The sequence below is a fragment of the Carlito syrichta genome, unplaced genomic scaffold (assembly GCF_000164805.1).
Source record: "Carlito syrichta isolate Samal-C Ts95f unplaced genomic scaffold, Tarsius_syrichta-2.0.1 Scaffold308663, whole genome shotgun sequence".
NCBI classification, from domain to species: domain Eukaryota; kingdom Metazoa; phylum Chordata; class Mammalia; order Primates; family Tarsiidae; genus Carlito; species Carlito syrichta.
Genome location: NW_007252759.1, coordinates 412,243 through 437,168, shown reverse-complemented (window position 1 = coordinate 437,168; position 24,926 = coordinate 412,243). Strand labels below are relative to the sequence as shown.

General features: G+C 35.3%; 1 protein-coding gene across 1 annotated transcript in view; it reads left to right on the top strand.

The window, feature by feature from the left end:
* The window catches only part of CUNH9orf84 (chromosome unknown C9orf84 homolog), a 118,122-nt gene extending 93,822 nt beyond the window's left edge, over positions 1 to 24,300 (top strand). The window contains exons 22-28 of the mRNA XM_008065563.1: positions 1,276 to 1,387; positions 2,970 to 3,091; positions 7,163 to 7,256; positions 11,669 to 11,800; positions 12,305 to 12,454; positions 13,556 to 14,522; positions 24,054 to 24,300. Coding sequence (XP_008063754.1) covers positions 1,276 to 1,387; positions 2,970 to 3,091; positions 7,163 to 7,256; positions 11,669 to 11,800; positions 12,305 to 12,454; positions 13,556 to 14,522; positions 24,054 to 24,154 — 1,678 coding nt within the window. The 3' untranslated portion in view covers positions 24,155 to 24,300. The remainder of the gene's footprint in view (positions 1 to 1,275; positions 1,388 to 2,969; positions 3,092 to 7,162; positions 7,257 to 11,668; positions 11,801 to 12,304; positions 12,455 to 13,555; positions 14,523 to 24,053) is intronic.
* The last annotated feature ends 626 nt before the right edge of the window (positions 24,301 to 24,926 follow it).

Genomic DNA, 24,926 nt, shown 5'->3' with positions numbered 1-24,926 from the left:
GCATGCGCTACCATGCCCGGCCGATTTTTTGATTTATTGTAGAGATGAGGTCTCGCTGCCCAGGCGGGTTTCGATCCCGCGGGCTCAGGCAATCCACTCACCTCAGCCTCCCAAAGGCGCAGGATTACAGGCTGAGCCACCGAGCCCGGCTTCTCATGTCTTTTATTACCAGCACATATGAACATTTTATATACTTTTGTCCTGTGAATTACATGTTCATGTCATTAATAATATTAAGAATGAGGATTCTTGTTAGGGAACTTTACTGCCTGGGAAACAGGACTATGAAATTCTAGATGAATTCTTAAGGTTTTAGATCTTCTGTGTGTGTGTGTGTGTGTGTGTGTGTGTGTTGTGTGTGTGTGTGTTGGAGTCTCACTTTGTCACCCAGACTGGAGTGCAGTGCCACGTGTGTGTGTGTGTATGTGTGTTGGAGTCTCACTTTGTCACCCAGACTGGAGTGCAGTGCCACGTTCCCGGCCACTGTAGCCTCGCCCTGCTGGGCTCCAGCGATCCTTCCGCCTCATCCTTCCAAGTAGCCAGAACTACAGGCGCGCGCTACCACACCCGGCTAGTTTTTAGTTTATTGTAGAGATGAGGTCTCGCCAAGTTGCCCAGGTGGGTCTTGAATCCACGGGCTCAGGCAATCCACTCACCTCAACCTCCCAAAGCGCGGGATTACAGGCTGAGCCACTGAGCCCAGCTAGGTTTTAGATCTTTATTTCTAAGGTCATACTAACAGTGAGAATTTTAATATCACATCATAGCACACAAGTTTTCACAGGAATGTTGGACCTTGAGCTGTATCAAGGAATGATAATTGTGCTGTTACCTTAGTTAAAATGCAGACTTATGTTCCATGCTTTCGTTTTTATATCATAAGACTGTGGAGCATTCATAGAAAACTATGTGCTTTTAAAAGGTAGTTAAAATCTAGAAAAAAGAAAATTCAGATTATTTTAGTCTCCTAACACAATATTTTGATTTTATGAATTATTATTTAAAAAGTTAGAATAAGTTGATCAAGTCATTTGTAATAGCACTATGTCAGTAATATGTAACACAATACTTAAGGCAACACACAACTAATTTAGTTTATATACTGAATAAATCATAATTTCATTCCTCAAATTTATAAAGTAGAATAAATTGACATATGAAAGAAAAAAATACAGTAATCCAATTAATTTAGTATGTAAGAGAAAAATACAACTCCTCTTGAATAATTTCTCTTAGCCATTTTATTTTTTAATTCAAGAGTATTATATTTTGTAGCTATAGTATCACACTAGTGGAGAGATGCTACAGTGAGTCATTGAAACTCTTTGGAAGTACAGAGCATTATGTAGTGGTGACAATTGATGAACACACTGCCATAATTTTACAGGTAAGACTATGTAGTAAAAAAAATATAGATTCAAATACATTAAAAGATATAGCCATTTCATTAGTTATTATCTTTTCTATAGGGAGCTTAACTATAATCTATTAGTAATTTCTTCTAAATTTTGCAAATGGGCCATAAGTGCTAAAATCATCACTGTGGAAAATGACTATTACCAAGCTCCTCTGATACCTTATAATTTTTAACATATTTAAGAGGACAAAGAAAATAAATAATTCTTAGTACTATATATTGACCTATTTTTAAATGTATCTATAGAATAAGTAGAGTCTTGAAAACTTTAAAAAAACAAATCCCAACCACTGTGTTTCTTACAAGGGATAGTATATTAATTGATACTTGGTCCTATGGAATGTCCTGTGAGTAAATAAGAATTGCCTCTAAGTTAATTTTTAGAGAGAGAAACTCTCTTCAAAAATTCATATGGTTTGGAATTTACGATGTATAAATTATTGGCTGGATCTCCCTGATATGTTTCCTTGGTTGGAGTACCAATTGCAAAGAAATTAATTTAATGGGATACAGCTAGGTTTGATGGTATGGAGTATAAATTAATGGCAAATATGGTAAAGTACAAGTCTAATTTGATGAGCAAATGTTACAATGTAAGAATTAAATGATGAAAAAATACAACTCAATTAGAGAAGTTTTTAAGAGACATTGTAACTAGGTACAGTAGCTCATGCCTATAATCCCGGTACTTTGGAAGGCCCAGGCAGGAGGATCCCTTGAGACCAAGAGTTCAAGATGAGCGTAGGCAACAGAGTAAGACTCCATCTCTACAAAAAAAAAAAGAACCAGGTATGATTGTACATGCCTATAATCCTAACTATTCATGAGACTAAGATGGAAGGATTGGTTGAGCCCAGGAGTTTGAGGCTGCAGTGACCTGTGATCACACCACTGTACTCCAACCTGGGCAATAGAGCAAGACCCTGGGTCTCTAAAATAAAAAAATAAAGAAAAACTAATTTTTAACAAAAGATATATTGTGCCTTGTATATTTAAAGTTCTTAAACAATTATTATTCTGTTTGGCAAAAGTATTTTAATCCATAGTATATAACTTGTTAGAGGAAGGACATTCTCTGAATTACTCATTCTATCAAAAATTAAAGGAAAGGGGGATTCCAGACCATTAGGTAGAGATTCCCACAGAGTTTATTAACTGCTACTTTCTCATCTCCTTTGAATAAGCATGCAGTGCAAATTATCCCATAGGTTTTTAAAACATATTTTCTGTTGCCTTGGGAGTAGTCAGATCCAAGTCCACAAGGAAATTACCAAAATAGGGGCACTCCATAGGCCACTTTCTTCATATTTAGGACCTTGGAAAATTCACAAGCCTTCCTTGTTTAAGCTATCATTAGTTGTTGTATGTCTACCTTAGCTTTTTCTCTACTACTTCCAGTGTGATTTTAATTTTTCCATGAAATGGGAGTCCATATCCATGACTTTTCTCAGGTTATCATTTCTGTATCATAGATCCTTGAAATATAATAATTACAATTATATAACAACTGTAAAACCTAATGCATTTTTAAATTTTCTTTATTTTCTAATAGGACCTAGAAGAATTGAATTGTGAGAAAGCATCAGACAATATCATTATGAGACTGATGGCATTATCATTCCAGTACAGCTATTGTTGGATAATTTTATATACCAAAGGAGCATTAAATTCAGAGTACGTAAACATTTATTCATACAAAGTCCTATTCCTACTTCATAAGACATTAGTCCTTGGCCAAGTGTGGTGACTTATGCCTGTAACCCCAGCAATTTGAGAGGCCAAGGTAGAAGGATCACTTGAGGCCAAAAGTTTGAGACCAGCTTGGGCAACACAGCAAGACCCCTATTCTACCAAAAAAAAAAAAAAGATGAGTGTGGTGGCACATGCTTGTAGTCCTAACTACTTGGAAGGCTAAGGCAGGAGGTTCGCTTGAGCTCAGGAGTTTGAGACTGCAGCCTGGATGACAGAGTGAGATCTTGTCTCTTAAATAAATAAATAAAAGATATTTAGTCCTTCTCTTCTTTGAATAGAAATAGCTATGCATATTTTTCAACTTGCTCGTCTAGTTTGCTTTAAGTCAAGGATGTTTAAGATGGAGGCATGATCATAGCAAAACAAATGGGAATTTCAAAGATGATACATGTTCACCTGGACATTTTGTACAAATTATCCTCCCCTGTTCCCATCTCATTAAGAACTGATGCTTTAAGTATTTTGTTATTTTGTAATCATGGACTTGGCTGATAAAAAAAATATGTCATTCTTAAATCACTTCCTCTAAAATCTCATTAAATATGCCAACTAATTAGCATCTTACTACGCTTTCTTTTATTGATGTGCTTAACTGAAAAATTACAAAAAATCCATAGCAAGACATTGATACCATTATTAACATCAAGTTATCATATGTCTCCCCCTCGTCTTATTTCTAAAAATTATGAACCCATTGCTTCCACTTCCTTCTTTTATTCTCTGCTATCTGTTTTTTCTCTCTACCTCTCAGAACTCACGACTTTCTTATGATTATCTCCAAAAATATTTATTTATTTCTCTGCTCTGAAGCATTTAACGTTGCTGTCAGTGCTTTCTTTCTTGAAAGTCTTCAGTTCCATGACACTTCATTGTTTTTAATTTCTTCACTCTCTAACTATTCCTTCTGTCTTTACCCCTTCTTCCTTCTTCTTTGTCCCAGTCTCCAAATATATGTTATGAGTTCTCTTCTTTCTCTACTCTTTTTTTTTTTTTTTTTTTAGAAAACAGGATTTATTGAGAGGGCAGAAAAGCTCCCACAGTGAAAACGGACCTGAAGGGGTTGCCTCTTTCTTCTATTCTATCCATTGAAAATAGTATATACTTCCATAGCTTGTTATCATTGCTCTGCATGTAATTATTACATTATTTCTGCAGCTCCAGTCTTTCTCTTTGGAATTCCTGACATGCAACTCTAATGTTCTATTAAGTATTTCCACCCAGATATTCCACAGACTCTCAAACTTAGTATGCTCAAATATGAATTGATTATATTCTCTATGTCCTCCAAACCTGTATCTCATTTTATCTGTAATTTATGACCTTGCCTTTCTTTTAGTAACCAAGATGAGAAAACAGATCCTATAGATTCAACCTCTTCCATCTAGCCCCTCCTTCCATTTATATTACCAATGTCTTAGTTCAAATTCTCATTATTTTATATGGACTACTATAACAAACTACCAACTGTTTTCCTGCCTCCAGATGCCTCTCAATGTTCCTGTTTATAATCTGTCATATACTCAACTGATACTCCTGAAACCAGGCTCTGATTATTTCACTCTGATCAAAAGCCTTTACTGAGTTCCTTATTATCTTTATATATACAAACTACTCACCCTACAATTCAGTTTCTTCAGAATATTATTCCAACCTGCATTTTCAGGTTGTATTTTCACTATCCATTTCAACCAAAAGGACTGCTTAATGGCTTACAAACATGCTCTTGCTTTCCAACTTCTACTTTTGTTTGTAATTTCTCTCTTCCTGAAATATTTGTTTACTTTCTATGACTATTTCATGTGAAAAAATTGTGCCTATTTTCACTATTTATCCCCAAATATTAGTTTATCTATGTGAACTTTCCTCAGTACCCCACTTATGCACACAGATACTCAGATGTGACTTTCCATCCTTTAAACACTTAGCTACCTATTTTTTCCTCATCTTTGGCATGTTCTGTGTTATCTTTTTAGAGTATTTGCCTTAGAGCACTGGACATATTGTTTTCATATCATAGATGTTTGGTAAATATTCCTTGATTGAATGAGTGATTCTTTCCTACAAAATTGCAAACTAGCTTTACTTTTTAAAAATCCTTACAGTACTACATAACACATACCACATCACTCATGGTGTAAATTTTTAAAATATTATTTAATTTAGTTATTGGAGAAGGTACAAACATCTTCTTTGACATTACATGTGATTTTTTTCTTTATTGGCTTTCTTATTTGACTCTATTTTTATTTAACTATGATAGCAAACTTGTAAACAATCATTTTAATGTTAGGATAAATATAAGTTAGAATATGAATCCAAGCACCTTGATTTTTATTCCTTCTTCTATTAACAGATAACCTCTATCAAGCCATTTAACCTAGTTTTCCTTTCTGCCAGAACTGAAAAATAATAATTTAGGTCTAAAACCTTCATTTGTGAAGACTAATAAAAGCTGTAGTGTATTTTAAACTTTGAATTTGCTTCCAAAGCATTAGGCTTTATCCAGAACTTACAAGTGTTCTGGGTAAATAACCAATTTGGATGTTTTTTAAAGTTATTTTTTTAGATGACTATCTACCTATAGTTCTATTGGTGCAATTGAAGTACAAAGGAGAATAAGAAGACTCAAACTTATTTTTACCCAGCTCTTCATGAAAAAATTTAATCATATAATTATCTTAGATAGTTTTGTATTCAAGATCTGGAGACCACCCTCAGGTTTGGTAGTTTGCTAGGAGGACTTACAGAATTCAGTATATAATTGTACTCATGGCTATAATTTATTACAGTGCAAGTTTACGGAGGCCTATAATGCAAAGTCAGCAAGGGAAAAAAGTTCATGGGACAAAGTCTAGAGGAAACCACTAGGACATTTTCAAGAGTCATCTCCTAGTTGAGTCACACAAGATGTGCTTAATTTCCTCAGCAATAAATTGTGACAGTACTTGTAAACACCTTACAAAATATCCATAGCAAGACATTGATATCATCATTATTAACATCAAGTTAACATATGTCTCCCATTCATTTTATTTCTAAATGTTATGAACCCATCGTTTTCACTTCCTTCTTTTATTCTCTAGTATCTGTTTTTTCTCTCTACCTCTCAGAACTCTCAAAGGTCACTCACGACTTTCTTATGTAAAATTTTCTCTACTAGAGAAGCTTATTGAAAGACAGTGCTCAGGGTTTTTATTAAGAGCTGGTCATGCAGGCACACTCTGTAGCATTTATGAAAGTTCTAGACTCTAAGAAGGAAAGCAGATGTTCAACAGAAACCACACTGTTTGTACAAACAGTTTAGGCACAGTGAGGCACTCTCATTTTAAGAGTTTGCTTGAGAAAGAAGCCAGCAGAGATGGAAGAAGAGCCAAGAAATAGAGAGCCATTATTTCGATGACATTGTTTCAAGTCTCTGATTCCAACAGTGCCTTTCCTTGGACTTCTTAGTAATGTAAACTAACAATTTCCTCTTTGTTGCTTAGAGTACATAAAGAGAAGTAGAAATATCTACCCACAGCTTAACACTCACATCTGACCTGCTTAGTAGCCATGAAAAGAAAAAACAAAAAAGACTTTTCTAGCAGTTTGAGAAAAACAGAAGATTCTAGTTTATGCTGGCTCTCATGTTTTCGTATCTGAGCCTGTTACTATGATCAGGAGGATAGAATATTCTAGTTGGCTAGGCTTTAGTCACACAACCATCCCTGGGATCAGTAAGGAAATGGGTTAAGCTGCTCCCTCCAACCCTCACCTCCCCCCACACACACTCTCAGTATCCCCTAGACTTAACAATATTATTAATGAATTGAAGTGGAAATGTTTTTCAAAAGAGTGTAGAGTGGACCAAAAAAACCCCACGATTTTGTTCCACTAATTCTGCCTTAGCCAGGTTATTCTAATAACATTATGAAATGTGGAAAACAAAATGAATTTCAGCAAGTATACTCAGATGTCAAATGAATAAAAGTATAATAATATAATTTTTTGTAGGTACCAACTTACACAAAAGGCACTTCATCACCTAGCGCTGATTTATGCAGCTTTGGTTTCATCTGGACTAAAGTCTGAAAAGCTGAATGTGAAGGTATTCTTTTTCTATATGTTTGCTCATAAGTATCTTTCATAAGCCAAAATTATACTTAAACTCAAGTGCCCAGGGAGAAAATACGTTGAGCGAATTTTAAATCATTTAAAAGCTAAATAAAGAACAATTTTCAAACTAATAAATATCTTACTATTTAAACTTCTGTTCTAAAAGCTTTTAGTTTAATGAATTTAAAATTTTATTTTATCTCTTTATTACTACGTAGATGGTTTTTAAACATGGCAAGATATGAATAAAAGGAAATAGTCCATGATCAAATTGTTCCTTATAAAAGATGTACTAAATTTTTACCTGCTGTAAAATAGAAATCTTATGGCATATATGAGTAAAGTAATATATTGGTGATCTCTGGACCCGGCATGGTGGCTCAAGCCTGTAATCCCAGAACATTGGGAGGTAGAGGCGAGAGGATTGCCTGAGCTCAGGAGTTTGAGACCGGCTTGAGCAACATGGCGAAACTTCGTCTCTACAGTAAATCAAAAAATTAGCTAGGCATGGTGGCACATGCCTGTGATTCCAGCTACTTGGAAGGCTGAGGCGGAAGGATCATCTGAGCCCAGTAGGTCGAGACTGTGGTAGCCGTGAGCGTGCCACTGCACTCCAGTCTGGGCTACAGAGTGAGACTCCAACTCTAAATAAATAAATAGATAAATAAGTAAAGTGTGTGTGTGTGTACGTGTGTGTGTGTGTGTGTGCGTGTGTGTGTGTGTATGTGATCTCTAATCAGCCTCCTTTCTTGGACCTTTTTAAAATGTCCTGCTCAGAAATTTAGACATTGGTCCTAAGGACTCAACACTCTTCATTATCACTTTACATTCTTTCCTTTTGACAACTCTGACATCCCCACAAATTTAGCTTTCATTTCTGATTATAATTCTTAACTTTTTCTTGACATTTAAGGTCTGCACCTATATTCTAGCAGTCTACTAGAAATTTCCACATGAATATCCCAAAAGTACCTCAAACACTAACATGTCCAAAATACTTCTCATCCTCCCCCGAGCTTAGTTTATAGTATCACTATTGTAATATGTTTAGTAACTAAATCCTTTTCTTATCTCTGTGATGTCTCTAGAATATGTCTCTTCTTCTATTACCTCTGCTATTTTCCTGAATAGAGACCTTCATCACCTCTCACTTGGTTTTTAAAGTAGTTTCCTAACTAATTTCCCTTTTTCTACTCTTTCCCCACTCTAGTTCATCATATGTAGACATCAGTTATATTTCTGAAATACATTGTGAATGCTTCACTCCCTAGACTGTAAGCTGCTAAGGGAAAAGGAATATGTGTATTCATTTGTGTATTCCTGGCACAGAGCACAATGCCAGCCGCATAATAGGCTCGTACTTGCTGTTGAGTTTAATTTCTTGCTCAAAGACTTTCCCATAACTTCCTACTTTATTCAACATAGAGTTAAAACTCAGCTTGAGATGAGCTCCTCTACAATTTGGTCCCTCAGGAATTCTTCCTTTAACACCATTTTACTCACCATTTTCTGAGTATGCCCCAGTCATATCCTCTCTGAATAAATCTCTCCTTCTCCCATTCTCCCAGTAATACTTCACACCTTTATTATAGTATGAAGTATTTGTTCATATATCCTTCACCTTGAAGGGTAACAACTAGGTCCTTTTTATTTGTAAAATCTGTAGCAGCTAGCACAGTGCTTTGTACAAAGCAAAAAAATTCAACAAACATCTACTAAGTATAATTTAATCAAAGAACAACCTGCTAAGAAAATCAACAAATCATCTGCTTGAAAAAGAATTCCAGATAGTTTTGTTTCTGTAATGCACACTAAACATAGAAATAAAATTCTTTAGAAAAGCTATCTAAGTAAATAAATGGCAAATGTAAATTTGTCTCATTCATTTGCTCAGCTAAGGTTTCACCACTTATTTAGCCTCTTCCCTTCTCAGCTCATGGCAATTATATGCAAGATATGCTTTAGAAATTATTTTTTACTGTATACATGAGGCATATGATACCAGCAAGTGGTACTATATTCAGGTATAGCAATGTGGTCCTGAAAGGGCATGACTCAAGGAAAGCATTCAGGGATGAAGTAGGAGTATGGCCCGGCAACAGTCTGTTCCAAACAAAAGTCTGCTTCTACCCAGATCAAACTATTCCAAAAGATTTTCAGGTTTTACATAATAACCTAAAAAAAAAAAAAAAATCGGTCACTTTTTCCATGGACTTTAAGAGGCAGTTTTGGTCCATTTGCTCTTACTCTGGTATCACCAGGTCAGCCTCCTGTTGTCCTGACTTAATGACATTATTACATTAAAGGATGTCCCCTATTCTGATATTATTTTGGAACGTATTGTTGCTTTACCTTACATTACAAGGTCTCTTAGAGCCCATCAGTATAAATTATGGCACCTTTTTTTTTTTCAGGCTTCTGAAGAACCTGACAAGCTAATGAGCCTGAAAATGAAAGAAGTATTAGGAAGTTTAAGTATATTTTCTTAAATTAAAAGGAAATGATGCTAGTGGTGTTATGCCAAATGTTATTCTAATTTTTTTAAAGTTCTATAAATTTTTATGAGCCCTTTTTGCAGAAAAATGCATAGATATATGTGCAAAATTTTATAAACAATTTACAGTGGTTCCTGAATCCCCCAAGTCTAGCCATGAGTCCCAGAATTTCTGCTCTAATAAATTAGGAAAATGTTCATTACCACCAGTATAAACTCATATCTTTTAAAATAAAGTTTATATTAAAATGAAAGTGTCATATTATCTCAAAACAGCCAAAACTAGCAATAAAATATCTTTATAATTGACTAGTGTATTTCTGCATACTCTACCTATATATAAGGAAGAACCCCAAAAGAACTGGAATTACCTTTTGGAAGGCAGGTCCCTGGTAGTACAGGCTTCTCTCACTAGGTAAGTGTTCTAGGACTCAGTCAGCATCAGTGTACCAACTAGCATTGTTGTGAGAAGTTGTGTTCAGCTTCAGTTAATTTTTTTTGTGGGGGGCAGAATCTTTCAACGTGTTTGCCCATTTTATGACAGGTGATTTACGAGTGTACCTCCCTACACCACACTGAGTGTTTAGCAGTTTTTAACCAACAGTGGTTTGACCCCTCTATTCCAACCTTCCCATCCATCCAGTCTCACCCAGAGTGATAATTTTTTGTTTCCCTGGATAAAAAAAGTCCTCACTGTTTTGCCAACGTGGAAGAGGTGAAACAAAGAAAAAAATAGCAGAAGCACTAAAGGGCATCAAAATTGACAAGTTAAAAAACTATTCTGAGCAGTGGAAAAAGTATCTCGATAGGTGTATTGCATCAAATACAGAATACTTTGAAGGTGACTGAAGTTTAAACATGTAAGAGTAAATGCACAGTTATTAAATAAATAAATTCTGGGGTTTTTTTGGGTTCCCCCCCTTGTACGATATAATTTAAAGAAAATCCTTCTTTAGAAGACATATACACCCCAAGTGTGTACTAACAGTTTGTATTTCTTTTTGTAAAAGAAGAAATAGTCATAATTATTTTGTGAGATTTGTACAGTTTCTTAAATTTCCAATACAGGACATTTATATTTCCAAGATGTGATTATTTAGAGCAGTATTTCTCTGTTCACATTAAACTGCTAACATATGAACTACTTTTCCTCCAACTAAATCTAAACAATGAGGAAGAAAACAAAGAGAAAGCAGAAGAAAAAGGTTGACATTTCAGAAGAGAGATGGGCATAGAGGAAATCAGTGGCAGACAAGAAACAGAATATTAAAAAAATTTTTTTTAAAGTTAAGTTTATTATAGACACACACATACACACAAACATACTTTTGACAAGGGAATCAGAATCAGTAAGTCAATATTTGATGAACAATTCCCAAAATGCTGGAAATGACTATATCAGAATCTTATTTTTTCCTTTTTGAATACAACATCAAATTCATTTAAAAGTATCTTTGTTTTTTAACTTTGTTTTTAAACATTCTGGCACTATAGTTTTAAGATTTTTATTTTTAGTTGAGAACTATTAGGTTTAACCTAGAAAGAGCAAAATAGTAAATATTACTAATGATACTCAAATTACTGTTTCTTCTAATATCAATGAAATTTAAAACTAAATATATTTTAAAGACTTTATTAATAAATGCCAAATGAAAGTGAAAACAATTTTGTTCCAAAAATTGAAAAATACAAGGATATCATATTTAAAGAAGGAAAGAAAATTTGCTGTCCTCACAAATAAAATGTTCTAAGTTCAACATAGATAAATCAATAAGTTGATATCTAAAGTAGTGTTAAAGATTAGAATCTGCTGATGTTTAATTTTCTCTTCTAATTAAAAACTATTTTTGAATGCTTCATTTTTCTTCCTAATATTTTCTGTAATCTAACATATAAAATATATGTTTTAGCTTATAATTGCCCCAGGAGTAGAAGAGACTGCATTGATAATTCGACAAATTGCTGACCACAATTTAATGACCTCAAAGAGAGAGCCTCGGGAATGGTTGGATAAATCCTGGCTTGAAGTTTCACCATCCAAGGTTTATTTCTAAACGTATAGATTAAATATTTGCAAAGCTAATATAAATACATGTACTTAGGCCGAGCGTGGTGGCTCATACCACAATCCCAGCACTTTGGAATGCCGAGGTGAGAGGATAGCCTGAGCCCACGGGTTCAAGATCAGCCTGGGCTTCTTGACGAGACCTCATCTCTATAATAAATTTTTAAAAATTAGCTGGGCATGGTGGCACATGCCTGTAGTTCCAGCTACCTGGAAGGCTGAGGCAGAAGGATAACCTGAGCCAAGCAGGTCGAGGCTGCAGTGGCCGTGAGCGTGCCACTGCCCTCTAGCCTGGGCGACAGAGTGAGACACCAACTCAAAAAAAGGTACTTGAATTTACTTTCTGGTAATGTTTTTTCCAGGTGTCCCAAACTGAATGATAGATGGGATGATAAAAATTTTTAATCTGCTGCAGTGAGCATAATAAAATGTATCACATTCAGAAGACCACTGGCTGATTATTTCTTAAACTCTTTTCTAGGAAGAAATGTACTTACTTGATTTTCCGTGTATTAACCCATTGGTGGCTCAGCTCATGTTAAATAAAGGACCTTCACTGCGTTGGATATTATTAGCAACTCTGTGTCAACTTCAGAATCTCTTACCTGAAGTTCCAGAAAAAGTGTTAGAGGTTAGTTATTTGAAATCTATATTATTATATGAGTTTATTTTCTTTTTATTTGAATATCTATGTTTACAACAGAATTTTCAAAATGAAGTTCTTCAAGTTTAATGGTTTTAGACTTTACGTAGCAAAAAAATAATTTACTTGAACTAAATTTTATATAGAATTCTCATTAGCTATCAGTCATATTATACATTTTATTTATTTACTTGTTTGTTTATTTATTTATTTATTTATTTTTGAGTTGGAGTCTCACTCTGTTGCCCAGGCTGGAGTGCAGTGGCATGCTCATGGCCACTGCAGCCTTGACCTGCTGGGCTCAGGCGATCCTTCCGCCTCAGCCTTCCAAGTAGCTGGAACCACAGGTGTGTACCACCATGCTTGGCTAATTTTTTTTGCTTATTGTGGAGACAACGTCTCACCAAGTTGCCTAGGCTGGTCTCAAACCCCTGGACTTAGGCAATCCTCTCACCTTGGACTCCCAAAATGCTGGGATTTCAGCCTTGAACCACCACATCCAGCCCATATTATACATTTTAAACTGGCAATTTAATATAATCAGTTTATCACAATTAAATTTATTTTGAAATATTACTGTGCTCTTAAATAATTCAATTAAGCCGGGCTCAGTTGCTCAGCCTGTAATCCCAGCACTTTGGGAGGCTGAGGTGAGTGGATTGCCTGAGCCCACGGGTTCAAGACCCACCTGGGCAACTTGGCGAGACCTCATCTCTACAATAAAATCAAAAATTAGCCGGGCATGGTTGCTCACACCTATAGTTCCAGCTACTCGGAAGGCTGAGGCAGAAAGATCGCCGGAGCCCAGCAGGTCGAGGCTGCAGTGGCCGGGAGTATGCCACTGCACTCCAGTCTGGGTGACAGAGTGAGACTCCAACTCAAAAAAAAAAAAATTATTATATTATAAGTAATTAGAAGATAAAGGCAAATTATAATACATTTTTTCTTTAATGGAGCCTAGTTATTTTATGTTCTTAATACCTGGCTCATTTAACATCTATGAAAACACTATATTTTGCCTTCTTTCCATATAGGTAAGCATTATTTATATTTAAACTGATATTTATATTGTATTGATTAATTTTTTAGCACTTTTGTAGCATCACTTCCTTATTCAAGATTAGTTCTCCTATAACAAAATCACCTCAAATTTCATCACTCTGGGAAAATAGGAATCAGACTAGTACCTTGTCTTCTCAGAGTTCAGCTTCTGCTTCTTCAGATTCTGTTATTCAAAAACACAATGAATATTACAAATATTCAGAATTAGGAGAGACAATGGAGGAAGATACAGACACCACTTCAAATTATAACTCTTCCTTTATTGAACTAAAAGAAATACCATGCATTTTACCATCTGTGACTTCATACAATCAGACCAGCTACCGGAAAGACCCCATTTGTAATCCTAATAAAATGCAGCATAGTCCTTTTCTAATTAATATGGAACCAAGGAAAGCAGCTTGTAACTTCTTAAATCAGAGTGATTCAGAGTCAGATGTCTTTTCTTTGGGTCTAACACAAAAGAAATGTGAAACTATAATATCACCAGTTGACACTCAGAAGAGAGTATCAGTTGTCCCTAATTTTATAAATTGTCAGCAAAAGGGAACACACAAAGCAAAAGGATTCATAAATAAAGAAGTATCTGCCCCTATCTCTTCACTAGAGGGCTCTCAATCTCCTCTTCGTTGGAATTTTATGAAAAATGTGTGGGAACCAGAGAATCACTCATTCAACTTGCAGTATGGTGCAGAGCATACTAGATGTGACAAGTGGTACTCTCAGAAAGATAACTTATTCACTCATCAACAAAAATGTCTATCGAATGAATTTGAAGATTTCAGGTGTGAAAGTTCAAATGATGAGACTAAGAAGACTTTCTGGAGAGAATTACCATCTGTCTCCAGTTTGGATTTATTTGGTGCTTCTGATTCTAATGTAAATCAAGAAGAATTCAGCAGTCCTTATTTCTACCAAAGAGCTGGAAAATGTATAGGACAGAAGAGACACCCTGAATCTTCATATAACTCAGGAGACAAGGAATCCTTAACAGGTAACGCTATCCAATAGGCAATAAAACTACTCTCAAATTTAATTTGAAAAGATAAAACCATTTCCAAACTTAAAGGTTTTTGTTTTAATTACTATACTTAAAAATTCTCTAATAACTTTTGTGTCAAAGAGAAAATCAAAACTCTAAAATGCAAAGAATATATGTCAAATTCTCATAGCTTTAAATGAACTATGCATTCAATTTGAGAAGTTAAAAATAAAAACAGGACATATCTTTAAAAAATTATTTTCCTATTGTATTTAAAAATTTTTTATTTTATTTTAAATTCAGGGCATATGCATGCATGTTTGCTCCATGGACATATTGTGCAGTGGTGGAGACTGGGCCTCAGGTGGCCCCTTTCCTAGAGAGTGAACATAGTTTCTGAACCCTAAGCCCCTTCTCCCTCCCCTCTTATTGGTGTCACCAATGTCTATTACTTTTATCTTTGTTGCCATTTAGCTCTCACATATGAGTGAGAACATGCAGTGTTTGGTTTTCTGTTTCTGAGTTGGTTTACTTAGGATGATGATCTCCAACTCAATCCAAGTTGCTGCAAAGGACATAATTTCATTCTTTTTTATGGCTGTGTAGTATTCCATGGTATATATATACACCACATTTTCATTATCCACTGATCAATCAATGGAAACTTAGGTTGAGTCCACATTTTTGCAATTGTGAATTGTGCTGTGATGAACATGTAGATGCAGGTATCTTTTTTATGTAATGACTTCTGTTCCTTAGGGAGATACCTAGTAGTGGGATTGCTGGATCAAATAGTAGATCTACTTTTATTTCTTTGATAAATATCCATACAACTTTTTATAGAGGTTGTACTAATTTACACTCCCACCAACAGTGCGTAAGTGTTCCCTTTTCTCCACATCTATTCCAGCATCTTTTTATTTTTATTTTTTAATAATGACAATTCTGACTGGTATAAGGTGCCATCTCAATGCATTTTTAATTTGCATTTCCCTGATGATGAGTGATGTTGAGCATGTTTTCATATGTTCGTTGCCCATTTGTATATCTTCTTTTGAGAGATGTCTGTTCATGTTGTTTGCCCACTTTTTAATGGGGTGATTTGCTTTTTTCTTGCTGATTTGTTTGAGTTATGTGTAGATTCTGGATATTAGTCCTTTGTCAGATGTATAGTTTGCAAATATCTTCTCCCATTCTGTAGGTTGCCTATTTGTTCTGTTGATTATTTCTTTTGCTGTGAAGAAGCTTTTTCGTTTAATTAAGCTTATTTATTATTTATTTATTTTTGTTGCATTCGCTTTTGGAATTTTAGCCATAAATTCTTTGCCTAGGCCAGTGTCCATAAGAGTTTTTCCAGCCGGGCTCGGTGGCTCAGCCTGTAATCCCGTGCTTTTGGGAGGCTGAGGTGAGTGGATTGCCTGAGCCCACAGGTTCGAGACCCGCCCGGGCAGCAAGACCTCATCTCTACAGTAGATCAAAAAATCAGCCTGGTGTGGTAGCGCATGCCTGTAATTCCGGCTACTCGGAAGGCTGAGGCGGAAGGATCGCCGGAGCCCAGCAAGCGAGGCTGCGGCAGCCAGGACCGGCCACTGCACTCCAGTCTGGGCGACCAAGTGAGACTCCAACTCAAAAAAAAAAAAAGAGTTTTTCCTAGGTTTTCTTCTAGGATTTTTATGGTTTCAGGTCTGATATTTAATTATTTAATTCATCTTAAGTTATTAATATATATATATATGGAGAGACAGGAGTCAAGTTTCATTTTTTACATGTAGCTATCCAATTTTCCCAGCACCATTTGTTGATTACGGTGTCCTTTCCCTATTGTATGTTTTTGTCTGCTTTGTCCAAGATCAGTTGGTTGTAAGCATTTGGGTTATTTCCAGATTCTCTATTCTGTTCCATTAATCTATGTGTCACTTTTGTATCAGTACCATACTGTTTTGGTTACTATAGCTTTGTAGTTTAATTTGAAGTCAGATAACATGATGCCTCCAGCTTTGTTCTTTTTGCTTAGGATTGCTTTGGCTATTCTGGTTTCTGGTTCTTTTTTGGTTGCATACAAATCTTAGGATTGTTTTTTCTAATTGTGTGAAAAATGATATTGGTAGTTTGATAAGGATTGCATTGAATCTGTAGATTAGTTTGGCTAATATGGTCATTTTAACAATATTGGTTCTTCCAATCCATGAGCATGAGTGTTTCTCCATTTGTTTGTGTCCGCTGCAATTTTTTTCTTTATTTTGGGGGGTGGGGTTTGGAGTCTCACTCCATCGCCCAGACTGGAGTGCAGTGGCATGCTCCCAGCCACCACAGCCTCGACCTGCTGGGCTCCGGCAATCCTTCCGCCTCAACCTTCCAAGTAGCTGGAATTACAGGTGTGTGCTACCACACCCAGCTAGTTTTTGATTTATTGTAGAGATGAGGTCTCACCAACTTGCCCAGGTGGGTCTCGAACCCGCAGGCTTAGGCAATCCACTCACCTCGGCCTCCCAAAGTGCTGGGATTATAGGCTGAGCCACTGAGCCTGGCCTGTAATTTTTTTCATCAGAGTTTTGTAGTTCTCCTTGTAGAGGTCTTTAACCTCTTTGGTTAAATAAATTCCTAGGTATTTTAGCTTTTTGGCTGCTATTGTAAATTGAATTGAGTTATTGATTTATTTATCAGCTTGATTGCTATTGGTGTATAGCAGTGCTACTGATTTAGGTGTGTTGATTTTATATCCTGAAACTTGACCAAATTCATTTATCAAGTGCAAGAGTCTTTTGGAGGAGTCTTTAGGGTTCTGTAGGTATAAGATCATATTGTCAGCATACAGAGATAGTTTGATTTCTTCTTTTCCAATTTGGACATGCTTTCTTTCTTTCTTTTTTTTCTTTTTTGCCTAGTTGCTCTGGCTAGGATTTCTAATACTATGTTAGATAGTAGTGGTAAAAGTGGGTATCCAGGCCAGGCTCAGTGGCTCAGCCTGTAATCTCAGCTCTTTGGGAGGCCTAGGTGAGTGGATTGCCTGAGCCCACAGGTTCAAGACCAGCCCAGGCAACTTGGTGAGACTTCATCTCTACAACAAATCAAAAATTAGCCAGGCGTGGTAGCACGCACCTATAGTTCCGGCTACTTGGAAGGCTGAGGCAGAAGGATCACCTGAGCCCAGCAGATCGATGCTGGGATGGCTGTTAGCATGCCACTGCACTCCAGCCTGGGTGACGGAGTAAGACTCCAACTCAAAAAAAAAAAAAAGTGGGCATCCTTACCTTGTTCCAATTCTGAGAGAGAAGTGTGTTCAAATTTTCTCCATTCAGGATGACATTGGCTGTGAGTTTGTTGACTATAGTTTTTATTATCTTGAGGAATATTCCCTCTATACCTATTTTGTTGAAGGTTTTTATCATGAAGGGATGCTGGATTTCATCAAATGCATTTTCTGTGTTTATTGAAGTGATCATACAATTTTTGTTTTTAATTCTGTTTACATATGTAGTGAATCACGTTTATTGACTCGCATGTACTGAACCATACTTGCATCCCTGGGATAAAACCCACTTGGTGGTGGTACATAATTTTTTTTTTTTTTTAATGTGCTCTTGAATTCGGTTTGCTAATATTTTGCTGAGTATTTTTGTGTCTATTTTTCTAAGGGATATTGGTCTATAGTCTTCTTTTTTTGTTGTGTCTTTTCCTGGCTTTGGTGTCAGAGTGATACTGGCCTCATAGAATGTGTTAGAGAGGAGGGCCCCTCTTCAATCTTAAATAGCTTCTGTAAAATTAGTACCAATTCTTCTTTGAAGGTCTGGTAGAATCCAGACTTTTTTTTTTTGTTGAGAGACTTCTAATTACTGTTTCAGTCTCATGACTTGTTACTGGTCTGTGCAGGGTTTCTATTTCACCCTGATTCAAGATTGGGAGGTTTGTATGCTTCCAAGAATTTATCCATTTCCTCTAGATTGTCTAGTTTATTTGCATAGAGGTGTTTATAATGGTCTTGGATGATCTTTTGAATTTCCTTTGTATCAGTTATAATGTCTCCTTTTTCATTTCTGATTGAGTTAGAGTCTTCTCTTTTCGTTTCTTAATTAATCTACTTTTTGTTTCATTGATCCTTTGTATTTTTTATATTTCAGTTTCATTTAGTTCTGCTGTGGTCTTCATTATTTATTTTCTTCTGCTAGCTTTGGGTTTGGTTTGTTTGTGTTTTTCTAGTTCCTTGAGGTATGATGTTAAGTTTTCGATATGCAGTCTTTCAGTCTTATTAATATAGACTTTAAGTGCTATATATTTTCCTTTGAGCACACATTTGTCTGTGTCCCAGAGGTTTTGATAACTTATTTCATTGTTGGCATTCATTTCAAGGAATTTTTAAATTTCCATCTTGATTTCATTGCTGATCCAAAGATCATTCAGGAGCAAATTGTTTAACTTCCATGTTTTTGTTTGGTTTCACAAGTTCTTGGAGTTAATCTAGTTTTATTCCACTGTGGTCTGAGAAGGTGCTTGATATGATTTTAATATTTTTGAATTTATTGAGACTCAATTTGTGGCCTATCATATGGCCTATCTAGGAGAATGTTCCATGTGCTGAAAAAAATGTATATTCTATAGTTTTGGGATGGAATGCTCTGTAGATGTCTGTTCGTTCCATTTCCTCTAGAGTCTTGTTTAACTCCAGTGTTTCTTTGTTGATCTTCTGCCTTGATAATCTGTTTATTGCTGTAAGCAGAGTGTTGAAGTCTACCACTATTATGTGTTGCTGTGTACCTCTTTTTTTTAGGTCTAGTGGAATTTGAAAAACAGGACATATCTAAGTAAAGCATAAGACTAAAATCACCAAAGATAAAAAAGAAGAATCAGTGAATTAGAAAATTATAAAATTAACCTCTTTAAGGGGCAAAGATATTTAATTGGCTAACATTTATTAAGAACTTATTAGATAGCCAGGCATGGTGGCTCACACCTGTAATCCCAGCACTTTGGGAGGCAGAGGCGAGAGGATTATCTGAGCTCTGGGGTTCAAGACCAGTCTGAGCAACATAGCAAGACCTTCTCTCTACAAAAAAATCAAATAATCAGCTAGGCGTGGTGGCAGATGCCTATAGTCCCAGCTACTTGGAAGGCTGAGGCAGAAGGATTGCCTGAGCCCAGCAGCTCAAGGCTGCGGTGAACCGTGATCATGGCACTGCACACCAGCCTGGGCAACAGAGTGAGACTTTAACTCAAAAAAAAAAAAAAACCAGTCACCATTCTAAGCCCTTTATGTGGACTGTTTATTTTAATTCTGAAAATTCCATTAAATAGGTACTATTATTTTATCTTCATTTTGATGAATGTTTTTGAGTTGTTTGAACATTTAATCATGTCAAAATTTTTTTTGCTTTATTTTCTCATTTCCAGTAATTCTACCTTTTCTTTCAGTCTCATTTCTTATTGCAATGGCCCAAGCATCTCGAACAAAATACTATGTTCTGATGGCCATACAAAGGTGGCCTTAACCAGGATAAAAAAAAAAAAAAAGGTGGGGAGGAACATAAATTCCAAAGCTTCTCTTTTGCATAAGCTCTTTTGTGAGGCCTGAGAGAGGACCAGAAAATCTATATTTTTTGTATTGTATTGTAAAAGAGCACCTCTCTAGCCAGGCATGGTGGTACACATCTGTAGTTCCAGCTATTTGAAAGGCTGAGGTGGAAGGATCGCCTGAGTCCAGCAAGTTGAGGCTGCAGTGCCCATGAGTGTGCCACTATATTCCAGCCAGGGTGACAGAGTGAGACTCTGACTCAAAAAAAAAAAAAAAAAAAGAGAGCACCTCTCAAAGGACAATGGCTTCAGGACTCACAAAACTCAAATTTGCTTCCATTTAATAGTCATAACTTGTTTTGTTTCTGAATTTAATGGTAAGTATTCTACCTCTAGTTTTGTATGGACTTCTGTGAGGAATACATGCTAAATTTTATCCAAACTCTTTTTAGTATCTATTTGGAAAAATCAAATGTGTTTTCTCTATTGACCTCTTGATGTCAAAACTTATATTTACAGGTTTATTAATATTAAGTCATTTTTGCCATTTCTGTGATAAACATAATTAGCTTTTGAGATTATTCTTTTAATATGGTGTTAAATGTGGTTGCTGTCTTGTATTTATGACTTTCATATCTACATTTATGAAATTAGTCTGTGTTCTTTATCTGTGGCTTATTACATTTTTACATAAAAGACCTTTTCCTACTCTGAAACAAATTAAGCATGTGAATTACTATATATTCTTGAAAATAGGGCACTCTAATATATAGGATAATCCCCTTGTTTCTCAATGATAAAATCCCAGAAGTTGTTTTTCAATAAATTCTTACATTTTGGTTTTACATTTTGGATGGAATAGTCAAACATATACCTACATTTTCATTCACTAGTTTAGTTATATATTTTTAAATCACATATTATATAAAATAATGTCAGTTTAGAAAAATATTTTCTACTTTCCAGATTATTCCCATAAAATAATTTTATTCAAACAATTCACATGAATCTTTGATACTAGTATCTTCATTATCATTATGGCAAATTTTGACTTATTTAACTGTGGCTTTTCATAGCACAGCATTACCTCCAAATACATTGTTTAAGATATATTTTTGAGTCAATATTGATATAGCCCTGTGAAAATTCATCCAAAGCCATTGTGATAACCCATAACCTCAAGATAATTTTCCATTTGTTCTGTAGTATATGCAGAGGGTGCCAAAAAGTGTATACACATTTTAAGAAAGGAAAAAAACTGTATTAAAATTGTAATACTCAATATATACCAATAACAAAAGATGACTACAAGTCACATTTGACTTCTGCTGTAACAAGAGGTGCTCAAAATGGTTATCATCAGCGTCCAGACAGTTCTGATTATGTGAACTACTGCAGGACTTGTTGCTGTGTGAGGCCTCCCAGATCTTCCCTTGTGCACATCACACACAGTACTGTGCATCCCAAACTTATCATGAATTTGTGTAGTCGTTAGGCATGTTGGAGGTTCTGTTGCATACTCATGCCTCCTTTGTTGTTGTACTTCCACAGTGTTCTCAAATTTCAAATACTACTTCAAAATGGTCTTGCGCTCTTCAAATGACAACTGTCGTCCACCATTTCCTTTGACTGTCCTGCCTGTTGCATGGTGACACTAGCATTCATCTGATTAATGCCATCTTTTGAATGAACATCATACCATACGTTGCTACCGTAATTCAATTCAACTTCAAAAAATAATACATAGATAACATGTCTTAAAATGTGTATATACTTTTTTAGCACCCTGATATAGATATGTGATCTCTATGATATAATTACCCACTACATTGCTTTTTTTTTTTTTAGCATGTTCATGTAATACATTTCTTTTTAAACTTGCTTGTAATGCTATCCCAGCTCTTGCAATTATGAGATTCTATCCCCAGGAATAATTACTAAAACTGTGTTAAATGTTTTCATCTCCCTTCCTACTGATTTAATAATTGATCTCTGTAAGTATCCAAATCTAGGCTATTTCAGGTTAATGTATAATAAAATCATATAGAGAGAGTTATTACATGATCACCACCTATCATTCATCAGGATGTAAATTCCACAACATCATGGCTATGAGTCAAGGAACAAACTAATGAGAGAAAGCTTAAAAGCAACAGTCTTTAAAATGGTATATTAAGAACTATGGAATGTAAGCTAAATGTAAATTCTAACATCATTTTTTAATATAGCATCCTAATTTTTTTTCTTATTGATCCGTTAATTGCAATTTTATTTTTTTCTTTTCAGCTAAGAGTGAGGTATTTTGTGTCGATTTTTGAGCTTTTGTTACTTCTCATTGTGGTCAGTTTATTATTTATTTCTTCCATTTACTCATCATTATTCTAGCCACCTTGGCAAGGATGTAGTGAATTTTGTTCATACACTCCAAAATGCTAACAATCTCTTCAAAACTATTTTTATCTTTGAATTTTCTTCGGACACTTTACATTAGCTGGTTTGAATTCTTTATAACTGAATATGTGAATACTAAGAATAAGAGTATATGTTTATCCATATATAAATAATGAGAATTATTAAATAGGTGCAAAAGAGAAATTCATTTCATGGGAAAACTTCCTAGCAGATACACAAAAAGAAATGTAAAGATGTTTAGAAATTTAGAGTTGGCTATGGGGGATTGATAAAACAACATTTTTCTTATCATGTTGGCAGCTTAAAATCAACCATGGTGGAAGTCTTCATGCCATTGAAATTGGCAAATGCTACAAATCAAGCCTTAACCCCTTTATCCTAAGCTACCCTGAGAACTGGTTGCTAAACATTTACCAGCATGCTACCAGTGTCAGCCCAGGCTTTCCCACAGCTTCACAGTGAAGTACCAGGGTCCTGTCATGATTAACATTCCCTGTCCTGGCAAGGTGGCTAACACCTATAATTCCAGCACTTTGGGATGTCGAGTCAGGAGAATCACTTAAGCCCAGGAGTTGAGATCAGCCTGGAAAACATAGCAAGACCTCATCTCTACCAAAAAAAAAAAAATTGTTTTTTTTTTTTTTTTTTTGCGTGCCTGTGACTCCAGCTACTTGGAAGGCTGAGGTAGAATTTTTTTAAAAAATTAGCCAGACATGCTGGCAGATGCCTATAGTCCCAGCTATTCATGAGGCTGAGGCGGAAGGATTGCCTGAGCCCAGGAGGTTGAGGCTGCAGTGAATTGTAATCATGCCACTGCATGCCAACCTGGGCGACAGAGTGAAACAAAACAAAACAAAACAAAACCAAAACAAATCCCTGCGTTTCATCTAATTATTTATTTAAAGATTGTTTACTTCTTAATTGGAATTAAACATTTATTTTCCAGACATGACTTTAAATACATTAATTTCTAGTTAAATTCCAAACACATTATCCTTCCCTGAAAATGAATATGTCTTAGTGAATATAGTATCCTACAGATGAGGGTCTATGTTCATGAGAAGAATGGCCAAAGTGAGAAAAAAAAAAAAGCTACAGTCAGGAACAGGAAGGGAAAACTAAAAAAGAAGAGAAAAAAGCCTGACAGAATCATCACAAAGATAGAAACACAAAAGGTACTCAGGCAATATGTCTTTGTTTTAGTTTCAAACTCAATCAAGGCGAGCCTCTAATTAGTATCCTATTTAATGAGAACTTATTGAAAACCTTCAGGAATTAAGAAGCCCTGCCTAAGTTGCTTCCCAGACAATTTTCAAATGTTTTACTTAAAAATATTAGAACTAGAAGAGACTTTAGAGGTTATATAGCATAACTTGCCAAACTATTTGTACAAGACATGAGCATAGAAATATGTGTATTTAATACTAATGTTTAATACTGGACTATTAGGTAGAAGTGCATTTATGTTAAAGCCGTAACTTTTAATAGTTCTTACTGTATCTCAGTTTGGAAATTTTGTAGATAAATAGTGAAGAAACAGGTTTCACTTGAACAGCTGCGGAAAAAACAGCTACAACTTTACTACTGTAAGTAGTAAAATGGTTTGCCTTTTTCTCATTTTAACAGGTTTTATGTACTCACAACTACCACAGTTCAAAAAACGACGTCTAGTGTATGAAAAAGTTCCTGGTAGAGTTGATGGACAGACTCGGCTGAGGTTTTTTTGAAGAGGGGAAGAGCATTGCTAGGTATCATTTTCTACCCCTTTTGATGATAATCCAATAGCAAAATTACTTGCACTTGCTCATACATTAAAGAAAATGCAGTTATTCATACATGTTTCCAGTGTTTCTATATTAAACTTTTATAATATATATTCTACCCTATGGTTTGCATCTTTGTAAGTCAAATATTCTAATTTATCAATTAGCAGAATAATTATCATAAGATCCAAAATGTCTTCCAGATTCACTAAACACAAGCCATTCAAATGAGTCTCCATCACAGTCTGACCCTTTCAGTCAGAAGTGCAGATCACCACAGTCAACCCTCCAACATCAAGAAAGTTTAAACCTAGGACATAATTGAAGTTAAATAACTTCCACTTCAGAGTGTTGTCTTCCATTTAAAAAATTTAGAAACCAATGACTGAGGGGAAATATATGCAACCCAAACAATAAGAAAAAAGTTTATATCCCTAATATATTAAGAATTCCTACAAATTGATAGAAAAAGAATAACCTAGTAGAAGAATTGGTAAAAATGAATAGATATTGCCTCAGGGAAAAAAAACCAAAAATAGTCAATAAACATTTGAAAAAATATGCAGCTTCATTACTTATTAGGCATATGCAAAATCAACCAAGTTACTGTTTTTTCACATATCAGATTGGCAAAATTTTTGAAAATTCTTAATATCCAATGTCAGTATTCCCGAGAAAATAGTACTTTCCTTTATTGTTAGTACAACTTTTTTAGAGCACAATTTGTGTAGCATCT